The sequence below is a fragment of the Aplysia californica genome, unplaced genomic scaffold (assembly GCF_000002075.1).
Source record: "Aplysia californica isolate F4 #8 unplaced genomic scaffold, AplCal3.0 scaffold00175, whole genome shotgun sequence".
In the NCBI taxonomy this organism is placed as follows: Eukaryota; Metazoa; Mollusca; class Gastropoda; order Aplysiida; family Aplysiidae; genus Aplysia; species Aplysia californica.
In genome coordinates, this window is record NW_004797445.1 from 460,419 (window position 1) to 472,640 (window position 12,222).

At 41.8% G+C, this 12,222-nt stretch overlaps 2 protein-coding genes across 2 annotated transcripts in view; one reads left to right on the plus strand and one right to left on the minus strand.

Annotated features, from left to right (window-relative positions):
• The window catches only part of LOC101846135 (NAD-dependent protein deacetylase HST1), a gene marked incomplete at its 3' end in the record, with an annotated part of 10,500 nt that extends 4,551 nt beyond the window's left edge, over window positions 1-5,949 (minus strand). The window contains 2 exon segments of the mRNA XM_005098215.3: window positions 322-497; window positions 5,612-5,949. Of these exon segments, the coding sequence (XP_005098272.2) occupies window positions 322-497; window positions 5,612-5,755 (320 nt within the window).
• Window positions 5,950-6,198: 249 nt separating this feature from the next.
• Window positions 6,199-12,222, plus strand: part of LOC101846349 (DNA-directed RNA polymerase I subunit RPA2) — a 36,021-nt gene continuing 29,997 nt past the window's right edge. Inside the window, exon 1 of the mRNA XM_005098216.3 lies at window positions 6,199-6,390. Coding sequence (XP_005098273.1) covers window positions 6,340-6,390 — 51 coding nt within the window. The 5' untranslated portion in view covers window positions 6,199-6,339. The remainder of the gene's footprint in view (window positions 6,391-12,222) is intronic.

Consider the following 12,222-nt stretch of genomic DNA (forward strand, 5'->3'; position numbering starts at 1 on the left):
GGGGGGGGGTCATTGATCTCTTAGAATTTGACTTATCCATGGAAGCGAACTGAGCTGCATTGAAAAAAGTTGTAAAACTAAGTACTGCTGACAACTCTAAAATGGTGATCTAAGTGCATTGTTGCACAACCGCATCGTTTAAAAATAAAGCATAGGCCTACTTAGTCTCTTGTTCACGCATTCATCAAAGATTACCTACCAAAAAATTAAATCTTACTTATCAATAGACCTACATTAGAACAGAAGACAACATCAGAAAGTTTTACGGCCAAAGTGTAATCAATGAGGTGGGAATTACTCTTTAACTTCAAAATTACTCACAATTTCGTAAAATTATTCACAGTTTTCTTTGGAGTAATACGTTTCAGACTTTTATTGGGTGAAGCTTCATCCGGAATTTGGTTCCAAACAGAGTCTCGTGTTGGAAGAACAAAACCTGGTTTGTGTTGTTTCCGCAAAATCCGAAACGACTGCCTCTTTGCATTTGATGGAGTGACCTGTCAGAAAAAAATTAATAAACATTACAAAATTATTATATTATTTAATCAAACTCAAACAGCAAAAATGACTCCTAAAAACTTTCAATTTCAACATCACTTTCTAAGGCGAACATTATAACATATTAATAATAAAAATATTAAAAAATATTTTTTATAATGTGGACTGAAGCCACCAGAAACCAAACTGAACAAAACGGAACCGATCCTCAAATGGGCATCATCTATTAGTATTAACTTTCACTTTCGCCTAACCATGTAAAATTTTTTTTAGCACACTGAGAAATTTACATTGCGTGCTCATGAAACTTCTACAGGCCAGCGACCAAACAAAAATATTTAAAAAAAATCTTGATCCAGTAATAAACAAGTTTTTCCATTTGGAGCCTTATACAGTGGATACCTGATATAACAGGAATGGTGGGACCAGAGAAAAAATCCTGAAAATTTATATATATCAGATCCCTGTTAAATAAGAAATACAAGGGAAGTAAGCATTTGTGGACTAATCCAGCTGTGTTTATTCATGGGTAGTTTCCCTTGCCACAAGCACCCCGTGCATGACACATTAGGCATGCGTGTAGCTAGGCTCAGGGCTAGATCGAAGTCTGCAGCCCTCTCTCGCTTCACCCGCAGTGTGAGCTTGCAGTGGGGTGGCTTGCGTGGGCTTCCTCCATCACTGCAATACTCTCTCTCTCTTACTTTTTCCACTTTGTTATCGAGCCTTTGTCCCTGCTATAACCGATTGGGCTCGGATGAGGCGCCGGCCCTGTTATTGCCGATAACTTTTAATAGAGATAAAGAGAAAGAAAAAACAGGGATTTAACTGTCATTACTGGACCCCGGTTACCACCATGTCTTGGTTTCCACAGTAATATTAAAACGGGCACCTTGTCTCAAAATCTACATACACGGTAAACCGGAATGAAAATAAATCAATATTTTGTCCTTTGCTGTCATTTGCTGAAAAAAAAAGAAAGTCATACAAGCGTCTTGTCGGGCTCGCCATTGTGACCGGTCAGTGAACCTGTGCGTGTGCATCACATTGTGAGTACCGGTTGGGGGTCACCAAAGTTCATTCAAAGCCTGTGCGCTGCGAAGTATAGGGCTCCGGAATAGGGGGATTATTTATTTTTTTTAAAAGTACAGTCGGGGGAGGGGTGGGGATGAAGGAAACACCGGATGACAAAAACTGAACTTGGAGTTCTGAACTGCCCCGTTACCGTGTACGTGACACTGAGACTACGGGCCCGATTGCCAGTTACCGTGTACATTATTGAGGCTACATGCCCGGTTTCCGTGTACATGACACTGAGACTACGTGCCCGGTTGCCGGTTACTCATACTGTGTACGTAGACACTGAGGCTAGGTGCCTGGTTACCGTGTACGTAGACAATCCGATATTAAAAACCACTCTTTGGATGCATGCATACACAGGATCACTAAAATTTAAAATGACTTTCAGTACTTACACTTACAGTAGCCTTGTTTACATAAATTGCTCATTTTGAGACAGCTACATCACCCTGCCCCCACATTTCAGTGTGTAAGCTAGTCGGCTTCATCCCCCCGCTGTCTAGATGTCTCCGCATGAGTTTAGAAAATTATTCATCCCTTCTCTTGAATTGTGTTTCTTAATGTATGTGCGGTAAATCCTTTATCATCTTTTTGATCTGCTAAACACTGTGCAGTCACTTGGCGCAATAATGCGCCGGTGAAAATTGTCCGTTCTGGGCACCTGGCGCAATTACGGCGCCAGTCCCGAGAAGTCTGTTGCAGTCGCTCTCCTGGCCGGGTGACCAGATGGGGTATTTTGTACAGCTGGCTGTGAAACTCTGCAAAGTGTTTTTTAAGGCTTACATCAAAGAAAACATGTTGGAACCATAGTTGCAAGTGACTTTTATTCCAGATCTATTTTTATGAATGGGCTTTTTTTAGATTCTGTTGGCCATCCAACTTTTAGACCGTATGCAAAGATCTGAGAAGACTATACAGATTGATTTCATATTACTACGGAAAAAGCACCGATAAGTTAAAGCAAAGATAGTACAAAATGGTCCACTCAGCCATAAAAATGTCCGCCGAAAGTCCGCTCTTTGCTTCAGATGGCGCTGCAGTCTGTTTTGAAGCTCTCTTTCGTTTCTCCAGAAGAAGAATAGGAATAGCACTTCCTTGCGAGCGCAGATCGACTGCTGTTCATCAGCTGTTCAGGTTCGTTCAGAGCGGAGTTTTAGTTGTTTTTTATTTCAATGACCTCTCGTTTCTCATTCTTAAGTTAAATTAAACGAAGAAAACAGTCGCCCCTTCTTCCAAAACAGGTTTTTTGTCAGCGTAATCATTTTTAAAAAGCGTTCTTCCGAAATTTGAATTCTTATTTTTATTAAAAAACTTGTTAGTTTCACTTTGATTTTTTAAAACACAAGTAGGGTAACTCTGTTCGCAAAGGGTGCGCATTTGTGAAGAGGGTGCCACCGAATTTTGAGGACACTTTTTTAATTGGCTCAAAGAGAGAAGTACGTGGACCCTCTTGTTATGTAGACTCTTTGGTTAAAGTTATAAAGTGTAGATCTAGATATCTAGATCTAGGCTAATAAAGACAAGCAAGTGGCTATTCTCCGGCGTCACGCCGGTCAATAGATCGGAAGCTATTCTCCGGCGTCACGTCGCCGGTCTATTACTTAAATGAATTACAATGTATTTGTCGTGAGAAAAAATTCCCATAACTTCACCACTTCGATTGATACAGATGATACATTTTCAGACACAAACTCCCTCAATTCCTCCAATTTAGAATTAAGAAGAAGTTACATTTTCACTGTTTACAAAAACGGAGATACGACAAGAAAGCACTGAAGTCGCGGAATATCAGTTAAATTTATCGAAAATTATAACAACAAGAGATACGTTAAACAGCAAGCTATACTATGACTAGACAAGATTTTAGACACAAAATAAATTTTGTTCGTTTAAAGAAACAGAATCGTTATTTTAATGAATAAAGTTACGTTTTTAGACAATTATCATAGATAAAACATAATGAAAGGTAGGTTTACTAGGCTTTAGAGATCTAATTATTGTAGATCTCAAAATCCGCGCCGACAAATACATGGTAATTCATAAGTAATAGACCGGCGGCGTGACACCGGAGAATAGCTTCTGATCTATTGACCGGCGCGACGCCGATGAATAGCCACTTGCTAAAGACAAAGTCGCAAATTTATGAGCGGCTATAAAGGGCAAGCCGTCTTTGAGTCCGAATAACATTTTTTCATATTCGGACTCGAGTCCGAATAAAAAAATTCATATTCGGACTCGAGTCCGAATATGAAAAAATGTTATTCGGACTCGGGTCCGGAAAAAAGGAAGTGTATTCGTTCTATAGATCTATCGTTCAGTGCTTCCTATTTTCCGCAATTTTTTAGTTTCCCCCACACCTTTTCTGCCGATCCGATGCCCGGCGCCTCATTGATACACCCCCCAACCCCCCATGTTTCCCACTTTCTTTGTTGTAGAAAAAGGTAAAATTGAAGATTAGCAGACCACCTTGCACCTGCATATTATGAGCTGTGTAAAAAAATAAAAAGACCGATTCATTCAAATACACAAGCCTGTGTCATCTTGATTGTTTACCAAGAAAAAGTTGAGCTGCTGTGTAGAGCTGAGCATAATATAATGACAACTTTTGATTCCATAGACCAGCGCACAATTCATTACATAGATATCTACGTCAAGACTAGCTTATTATTGTATTGTAATAAAATAATGATTAGTTGCCGGGGGAAAAAAGACTGACGCGTATGCGACGTTCAACGCTCGGACCGATAGTGCCCCCCCCACCCCCCTCCCCGACACGCACACAGCCACACGTGTGCAGGCCGCCCATCTGACCGCGACACACGCTAACGAGCCATCTTTAATTGCTTCTGAAATATTTATTAGAAGCGCTATAACTTTTCAGGCCGGCCTCAAATTCATCATAAGATAAAAACTCGGCTCCTGCACAAAACGCCATTTTTGCCCGAAGTGATCCCGGTCTCTACCCAGCCTGAGGCGAGTCACGAGTGAGGCAGGACAGGAAAGCCGGAGTCACCAGTCACAGGAAGTCGGAAGTGCAGTGGCGGTGGGTAGTGAAGGGCTCACGGGCTTGAGCCCCTCCCCCCTCCCCAACCACCACCCCCAACTCTGTCCCAAAGTAAATGAAAGTTTCTCCATAATGAAATAAACAGTTGAAACCGTTATGACCGCACGCAATGAACACAGAGTGATCAACCTGGCGGCTTGCTCGCTTATCCAATCACTGTTGTCCCCGCTTACAACTATACTAACCAAGCAGCCAATCAAATGTCTTTAGTGGCTCAGCAAAGATGAGCCCTTTTCCCACAGTCCGTCCTTAATGAAACTCTTCTTGTAAAAAGGTAGAAGACAGGGAAAAAATAACACTGTACCGAGGGCTCACGCTCTCCTAGCCCTGACAATGGCCTCAATGGGGTGAAAGTTTACGACACACTTTCCCGTACTGACACGGATACCTATGCGCTCATTGGTTCTTTGTTGGGTGCGTTCAACTTTCTTGACTACACGGCCTAATCCAGCTCATAGAAGTATTATTACTATTATGTTTGAAGTGCTGTGTGTGCATGTTTGTGTTTGTGCTGCTGAGATTTAACAGTTATAACTTTTTCATTACACGAAAACTAATTAGAGGAAATTTGGAGGTGAATCGGTTTTGTCTCCACCATCAACAAGAATTTAACTAAGAACAAAGAGATTGAAAACAAAAGCAACTCTTCTCGTTTGAATGGTTCTCTAACTGCCGTGGCTCACCCTGAGTATAGAAAAATCATCACTGTTTAATTCTTATTGCTTGCTATTTGGTGGTAAAAAACTGAAAGCAACCTAAGCCCCACCCAAATTTTGGTCCACCCACCGCCACTGCGGAAGTGATGTCATGCTGGACAAGAATCAGAGTCCGAATAACATTTTTTCATGATATTCGGACTCGAGTCCGAATAGTCACTTCGAAAGGGCAATGGCAACGGCACTGGGCATTGTTGAAGCATTCCATCAACTGCGCAAAGAGTAAATTTCTTGTCTCTTAATCTTTAAGTGTTACCTCGACGTCATCGTTATTCCGCGACTGATGACGGCGGCTGCTGGGAAGCCTACTGTTGTTGTTATTGTTGTCCTCAGAATCAGAGCCTGACGACGATGATATCGATCTAGCGTTCTTCCTTCTGCGTTTGGTACTTGCGCTCATATTAAAACTTCAATGTTTCAAAAATATTGAATAACCAATGCACGACATGAAAATATTCCAATTCCTATGCTTTCGGGGAAACAACAATGTACGAAGTATTGGAGTTAATGTTGACTTTCGTTTTGATTATCGCTTCTCCTGCACTTGGCTCTTGTGCACTGTCCTCGCAGTTGGGTTTGGCGTTTATTGTTGTATCACTGTATGCCTAAATGCACACATATTTCTATTACAATGTTTTTGAAGATAACTTCACTAGCCTATATATTTACAGAGAAAATTTTGTAAATTAATATTAATTTATTTGAATATTTCCCCCTTCTCTTTTATGCTTTCTTTTGTTCTAAATAGTAAATTCTACAAGCAGTCATTATTTGGACACTGTTTGTTGATGATTATTAGTCTAAAGCGCTGGTCAAATATCTGGCTTTGTTTTGCTTCTATCCTACAATCACTTCCGCTTTCACTTTCGTGAGGGCTGAAATTCAGGTCAGGCTCAACTCGATCGACACGTGCTAGCAAGCTAAGTCGTGTTTTGAGGACCCAACTATCTTTTACTGTGATTGATGGTGAATTGACTCATTGACATGGAAACGACAACAGATACCAGCGAAAATGGAAATGATGAACAGCACGCGGTAAGTCTTTATATTTTGTGGAGCCAACAAATTGCGACGAAACACGGAATTTCCCTCCAACGCCGACGCACCGCACAGCAACGACCACATAAACAAACATTATAAACGTCTGACCTCAAACACCTTTTAAAATCTTCAGTTGAGTAGTTACTTAAAGACTAGTCTAGATTCTAGATCTAAATCTAAATCTAGCCCTATAAATTGCTATCTGTTTTCTGCTTAGTGGTTATACGGGGTGCCCACTCAACTGCCACAAATCGGGCCAATCGCCTGAAACTGAAGAGTTTGTTTTTTAGGCGATCGAGTTGGGCGATCGGCCAATCCCATCCATAGTGGGCACCCCGAATTAGGCTACCGGACTCGTAATCGTGGGGTCGGGGGTTCGAGCCGCGGGCCCGACGTTAGTGTCTTTGGGAAAGGCACTTTACTTTTACACGAATTTTGGTATTTTTTCACTTTTCCCTCCCGTCTCACACTCAGCTAGATCTACCAGTTGTCTAATTTCTACTAAATATTGATGCGCTGAACACGAATATCAACTTCATTTCCGTCGCAAATTAATAGTTTTTGAAATATTTGATTGTTTTTAACCGAGATCGTCATGCTTTGGACCAATCGGGGGGTTCCAGGGGGGCCTGCCCCACTGGGGTAAAAGAAAATCTGGGGGGTTACAGGGGGGCATGCCCCCCTGTTTTTACCCATAATTTGATATTTTACAGTTAGATTTGAAATTGTCTTGAAAATAATTGATTTGCGACAGTATTAGTGGCTCTATGTGTGATTTGCAGCAAACATTACTGCAATTTGACCCCTGAAACAGTGCATCTGTGTGCGGGAGTGAAAGTCAAAATTTACCCGAATTTTCCTCACTTCACCCCGTTGGGAATGGGTACCCGGCCATAGACAGTGAAAGATCTTGTCCGTATCTTAGTGTTTTAGACAGCGAAAAATCTTGTCCGTATGTTAGTGTTTTAGTTTTAGCGCCTTGATAATAAATGGCCGCTTGCACGGTATCAAAGATAGTGTATAACAAGATGGGCCACTCAGCCAAAAAAGTGTCCGCCGGAAGTTCGCTCTTTGATTCAGATGGCGCTGCAGTCTGTTTTGAAGCTCTCTTTCGTTTTTCCAGAAGAAAAATAGGAATAGCACCTCCTTGCGTGCGCAGATCGACTGCTGTTCATCAGCAGTTCGGGTCTGTTCAGTGCGGAGTATTACGTTTAAAAAAATTTTAATGACCTCTCGCCTTTCATTCTAAAGTCCAATTAAACGAAGAAAACAATCACCCTTTCCTCTGGAAGAGGTTTTTTGTCAGCGTAACCATTTTAAAAAATGCATTCTTCCGAAATTTATTCAAAAACTTGCTAGTTTCACTTTGATTTTTTAAACTCAAGTAGGGTAACTCTGTTCGCAAAGGGTGCGCATTTGTGAAGAGGGCGCCACCGAATTTTGAGTACACTTTTTTAATTGGCTCAAAGAGAGAAGTGGCCCCTCTTGTTATGTAGACTCTTTGACTGTATTCTGTATGCTTCCAAGGAAGTTGAGGTTGTTTCAGAATGCTCTCATATAGAGTCTGCTGGGGTAATAGTATAGATCTAGGTTGTGAAACGCATAGAGCCTGCTGTTGAGCAGGGATTTGCGCTATACAGTTGCTAGATCTAGATTCTAGATTATCTATTATTATTACGAAGTGACTATTTCTCCGAAAGTTTGGAGAAATAATGCCGATCTTTATTTCTCCGAACGGTTTCCGGCTTCCGGTCTCGTGATTTTTGGCCTATTTATTGCGAGAGTTCGGCGCCAACTTTCATTCTGCCTCTGGTCTGGGAAGGAACACCGCATGGCAAGCCCGCCTACAGACAACCTTCAGTAACACCCACCACCATCATGCACATGTACACACACTAACTAAACATGACCAGTGGGCAACTTTTGAACGTATGACGAGCTGAGCTGTGGATGGAGAGACAGTGTGGCTGAAAGAGCGTGTGAAAGGAAAAATGTGCGAGTGTATCCACAGGCGACAGCAACTACAAGACGACACTGACCCCCCTGGCCTGGTCCACAGCTCACGAACGAAAGGAATGCAGCTCAGGCAGTGTTTTGCCTATATTATTGTCCATGGTTCGCAGGGTGCAAGGGAATGAGTGAGATTTTCTTTGTGTGTGCCTGGAGGGAGGGGGTGGGGTATGAAAGTCATGCAGACGGGGATCAGCCGCGGGAGAGAACAGGGGAATTAAATGAATGATTGAAACTGAAAGAGATGAACGGCTCATGAGCCATGGAGTGAATGGATCCTGTGTTTCTATTTTTGTATACTTTGAACTGTTACTGAATAAAGGCTGAAATAAAGCCCGAAAAACAAACACACACACACACTCCTCACTCTCCTCACTCTCCACTTACAACCACACACAGACACACTCATACACGCACATACACACACACACACACACACACACACACACAGGAGCAAATTTTTGGGTCTATATCTATTTCAATTTTCAAGAGCTAGTCTAGAGATTTTTAGATGAGTGTAAAAACGTAAAAAAGAAAGGTTTCACAACAGAAAGAAATCAAAATTAGAACAGCCCATAAACAACAAACATTAATAAATAAGGGCGTGTGTCCACCTGTCCGAAGAAGATTGGCTGTTTTAACCTTAAATGTGCGTAATTTTAAAAAAAAGTACAGGATATTACATGTAAATTATGGAATCACACACATTAAGGGGCTTGCCAGTGTCAGTACATTGGTTGCAGCAGTGACAAACGCAGATGCCAGTTCTATGTGTCGTTATCAATAACCCTCCGTAGATCTAGATCTAGATCTAGACAGCACACGAGTGAACACAACACATTACGTTTAAGTTTAAGAGCAGCACCCTTCATAGGCAACACGTCATATCTGTAGCGAAAAACTGTTTGGAGTTGTAGCATTTCTTTATATAAATATTTACTGCGGATATTTTTTGGACCGATTGAACCATATTGTATACGAACAATCTTTGGTAGGCCTATACTATAATTATAGATCTTTATAATATCCGAAATTTTAGGGAAAGGATGAGATTTCAGAGTTTTCGGAGAAATAATGCCCAGCTTTATTTTCCCGAACGTTCGGAGAAATAGTGCCTAGCTTTATTTTCCCGAAGGTTCGGAGAAATAGTGCCCAGCTTTATTTTCCCGAACGTTCGGAGAAATAGTGCCGGCCTTATTATTATTACTTGATAAAAATAGCACGTGTTGAATCGATTACTGTGTGGCATCGCTTCTTCTAGCTGCGTCTTCTAGCCGTGGCTATCACTAGATCACACTAGGCTACAAGCGGATAGCTAGAGGATGACAACTAGATGTAAATGCCATTGGTTGATATTAATAGTTATAGCCATCTTGTTTGACGTCATTTAGGGATTCCCACTTTGTCAGTTATGAACTGGTAGCAACACGACAGCTCAATGGCAGCCTGCTGACTGGTATTTTAATTTTGGAAGTGACTATTTCTCCGAAAGCTCGTCGAGTGAAAATAAACTTGATCTATAGATTTTCTAGGTGTATTTCTCCGAATGGTTTCCATTCTCGAGATTTTTTTTATCTTTTCGAGAGTTGAGCGCCATCTTCCATTCTGCCATTCTGCGTGGACTGGGAAGAAGCATTTTTGGATCGACAAATTGAAACATAGCTTGATATGAACGGAGTAAGGAAGGGGGAGATAAGAGAATCCGAAAGACAGACAGAGAGAGAGAGGGAGCAAAGCAAAGTGAAAAATAAAGAGATAAGTACTTGTGCAGTGGACGGCTTGAGTTGACAGGAGCCATGAACGGGGGGGGGGGGGGGGGGGGGGGGGGTGAAGAAATAAAGACGTAGAACAAGATAAAAACAGGGAAAGAAAGAGACAGACAGAGAGAAAGATAGTGGGGGTAGGGAGGGAGAGAGAGAAAGCGACAGTGAGTGAGAAAGAAAGGAAACGAGATAGAGAATCAGAGAGAAAATAGGAAAGAGAGAGACAAACAAACAGACAGGCAGGCAGACAGATGGAGACAGTCAGTCAAATAGACAGCCAGACAGAGAAACCTAGAGAAGGAACCAGTAGAGATGGAGACAAAGAAGTAAAAGCTGCCAGAGACAAGCAAGCATAATCAGCGTCCTTTGGGATCACTTGATCCGCCTATTCATGACACCAGACCGGTTTTATCATGAATTAGTACCCGAATTGCTCACATTTCCCGCCTGTTTCCACTGGCTCTCCGCAGTTTTTTCGTTTCTTTTTTGTACATGTGCCTTTGCCCCCCTACATGTTTTCAAACAAGCTGAGGATTCCCCCCCCCCCCTTCCTTTTATGCCTTTCCCCCAGGCATTCGGAGAAATGGGGTTCAAGTTTATTTTCCCGGGCGTTCGGAGAAATAGAGCTGGTCTATAATTTTTCTTTGCAACTTGCAGAACTGTTTGGTTCGGTTGTCTGTGAATGTGCAGCACCCTTCTTCCGCCCAGATTGATTCTGATGCTGTACACTACGTAAACTGAGAAGAAGAAGAAGACTAAGAGTAGACATACGTCAATTTGGATACGGAAGCAAGTTCAAACAAAGTTCAATGATGCAGTGCAAATGATGGACCGTTAAGAACCGGATCGTTTTTAAAAAAAATTCTGTGAGCACAAGAAATGAAGCACTTACAAGAGATTGGACTCAATGGGACGCTGAGCTGCAAATGGAGTAGAACTGTAAGGGGAGGGAGCTTGGAAACCACCAGTCAGTGCAAACTGCGCTCTGCAAAACCATCCCTATTTTTCTAATCACGATCAGATGATGCGGTGGGCACCCCCCTTGCGAGGTCAAACAGGATGGCTGTTACTATAAATATCGGCCAATGGCGTTTTGTTGTTGTTCTAGCTATCCGCTTGTCTGTCAGATCTTGCTCGATAGTCGCAGTCGGCAGGAAAAAAATGATTTTAGTTTAACAAGAGTGCTCATTTCTAACCAAAACACAATGCTTTGTTGAAATTCACAGCATTATAATTCATGTACTACTGGTCTGTCCTTAATTTAAAAAAGACAAAGTCGAAGCCTTGGGTATTAATGTTCTTTCAATCTTGTCTCATATGCTTAGGATATTATTGTGTTTAGTACTTTAAAAATTTCGTGTTCATTTTTTAAATGCAGGGTTTTTTATTAATGGTCATGTTAAGATGGTTTTCGGGGCTGTTTTTACGGTGAAAACGCTGTTCTGTACTGAAGTCAAGGACCTTACAACAAACGAACCCACCTCTATCTCTTTGCGACACCGCCTGCTGCACGCCCAGTTAAACATACAAAATGGCCGCTAAGCGTGGTCACCTAGCGCGAACTGCGGCCTTTTCTTTACAAAGGATACAAAGCAGTACTTAGAAAGGCTGAAGAAGAAGCACAGAGGATGGGGCAAAGGAGGTGAGGGGGTGGGGGCAGAAAGTGGAGATGAAAGCAGACCTGCTAGAGAGCAGGAAAGGATGTGAAAGGAGACCATTTTAGAGAAGAAAATTTTTCTGTCGCTACCCAGATTCGATCCTGGGACCTTTGAATGAGAGAACACCTTAACCTCTAGGTCATGAGAGCCCCCATACCGTTCTACCTTTGTTTTATTTATTTTTTTTGTGCACCCGTGTCACGGTAAGGGATGAAGAGGGAAAAACCCAAATCCATTTCATTTCGCACGTCTTTTTAACAGAAGAAAAAAAAAGCGGGGAAAGAAAGACTTTGACCAAACTGCACTGAAAAAAAACCCCCAAAACTTACCCTAATTACAGTCTAACTACTAACTACTGACTTATAATCACAAAAAGTACAGAAATTACCCCCCCC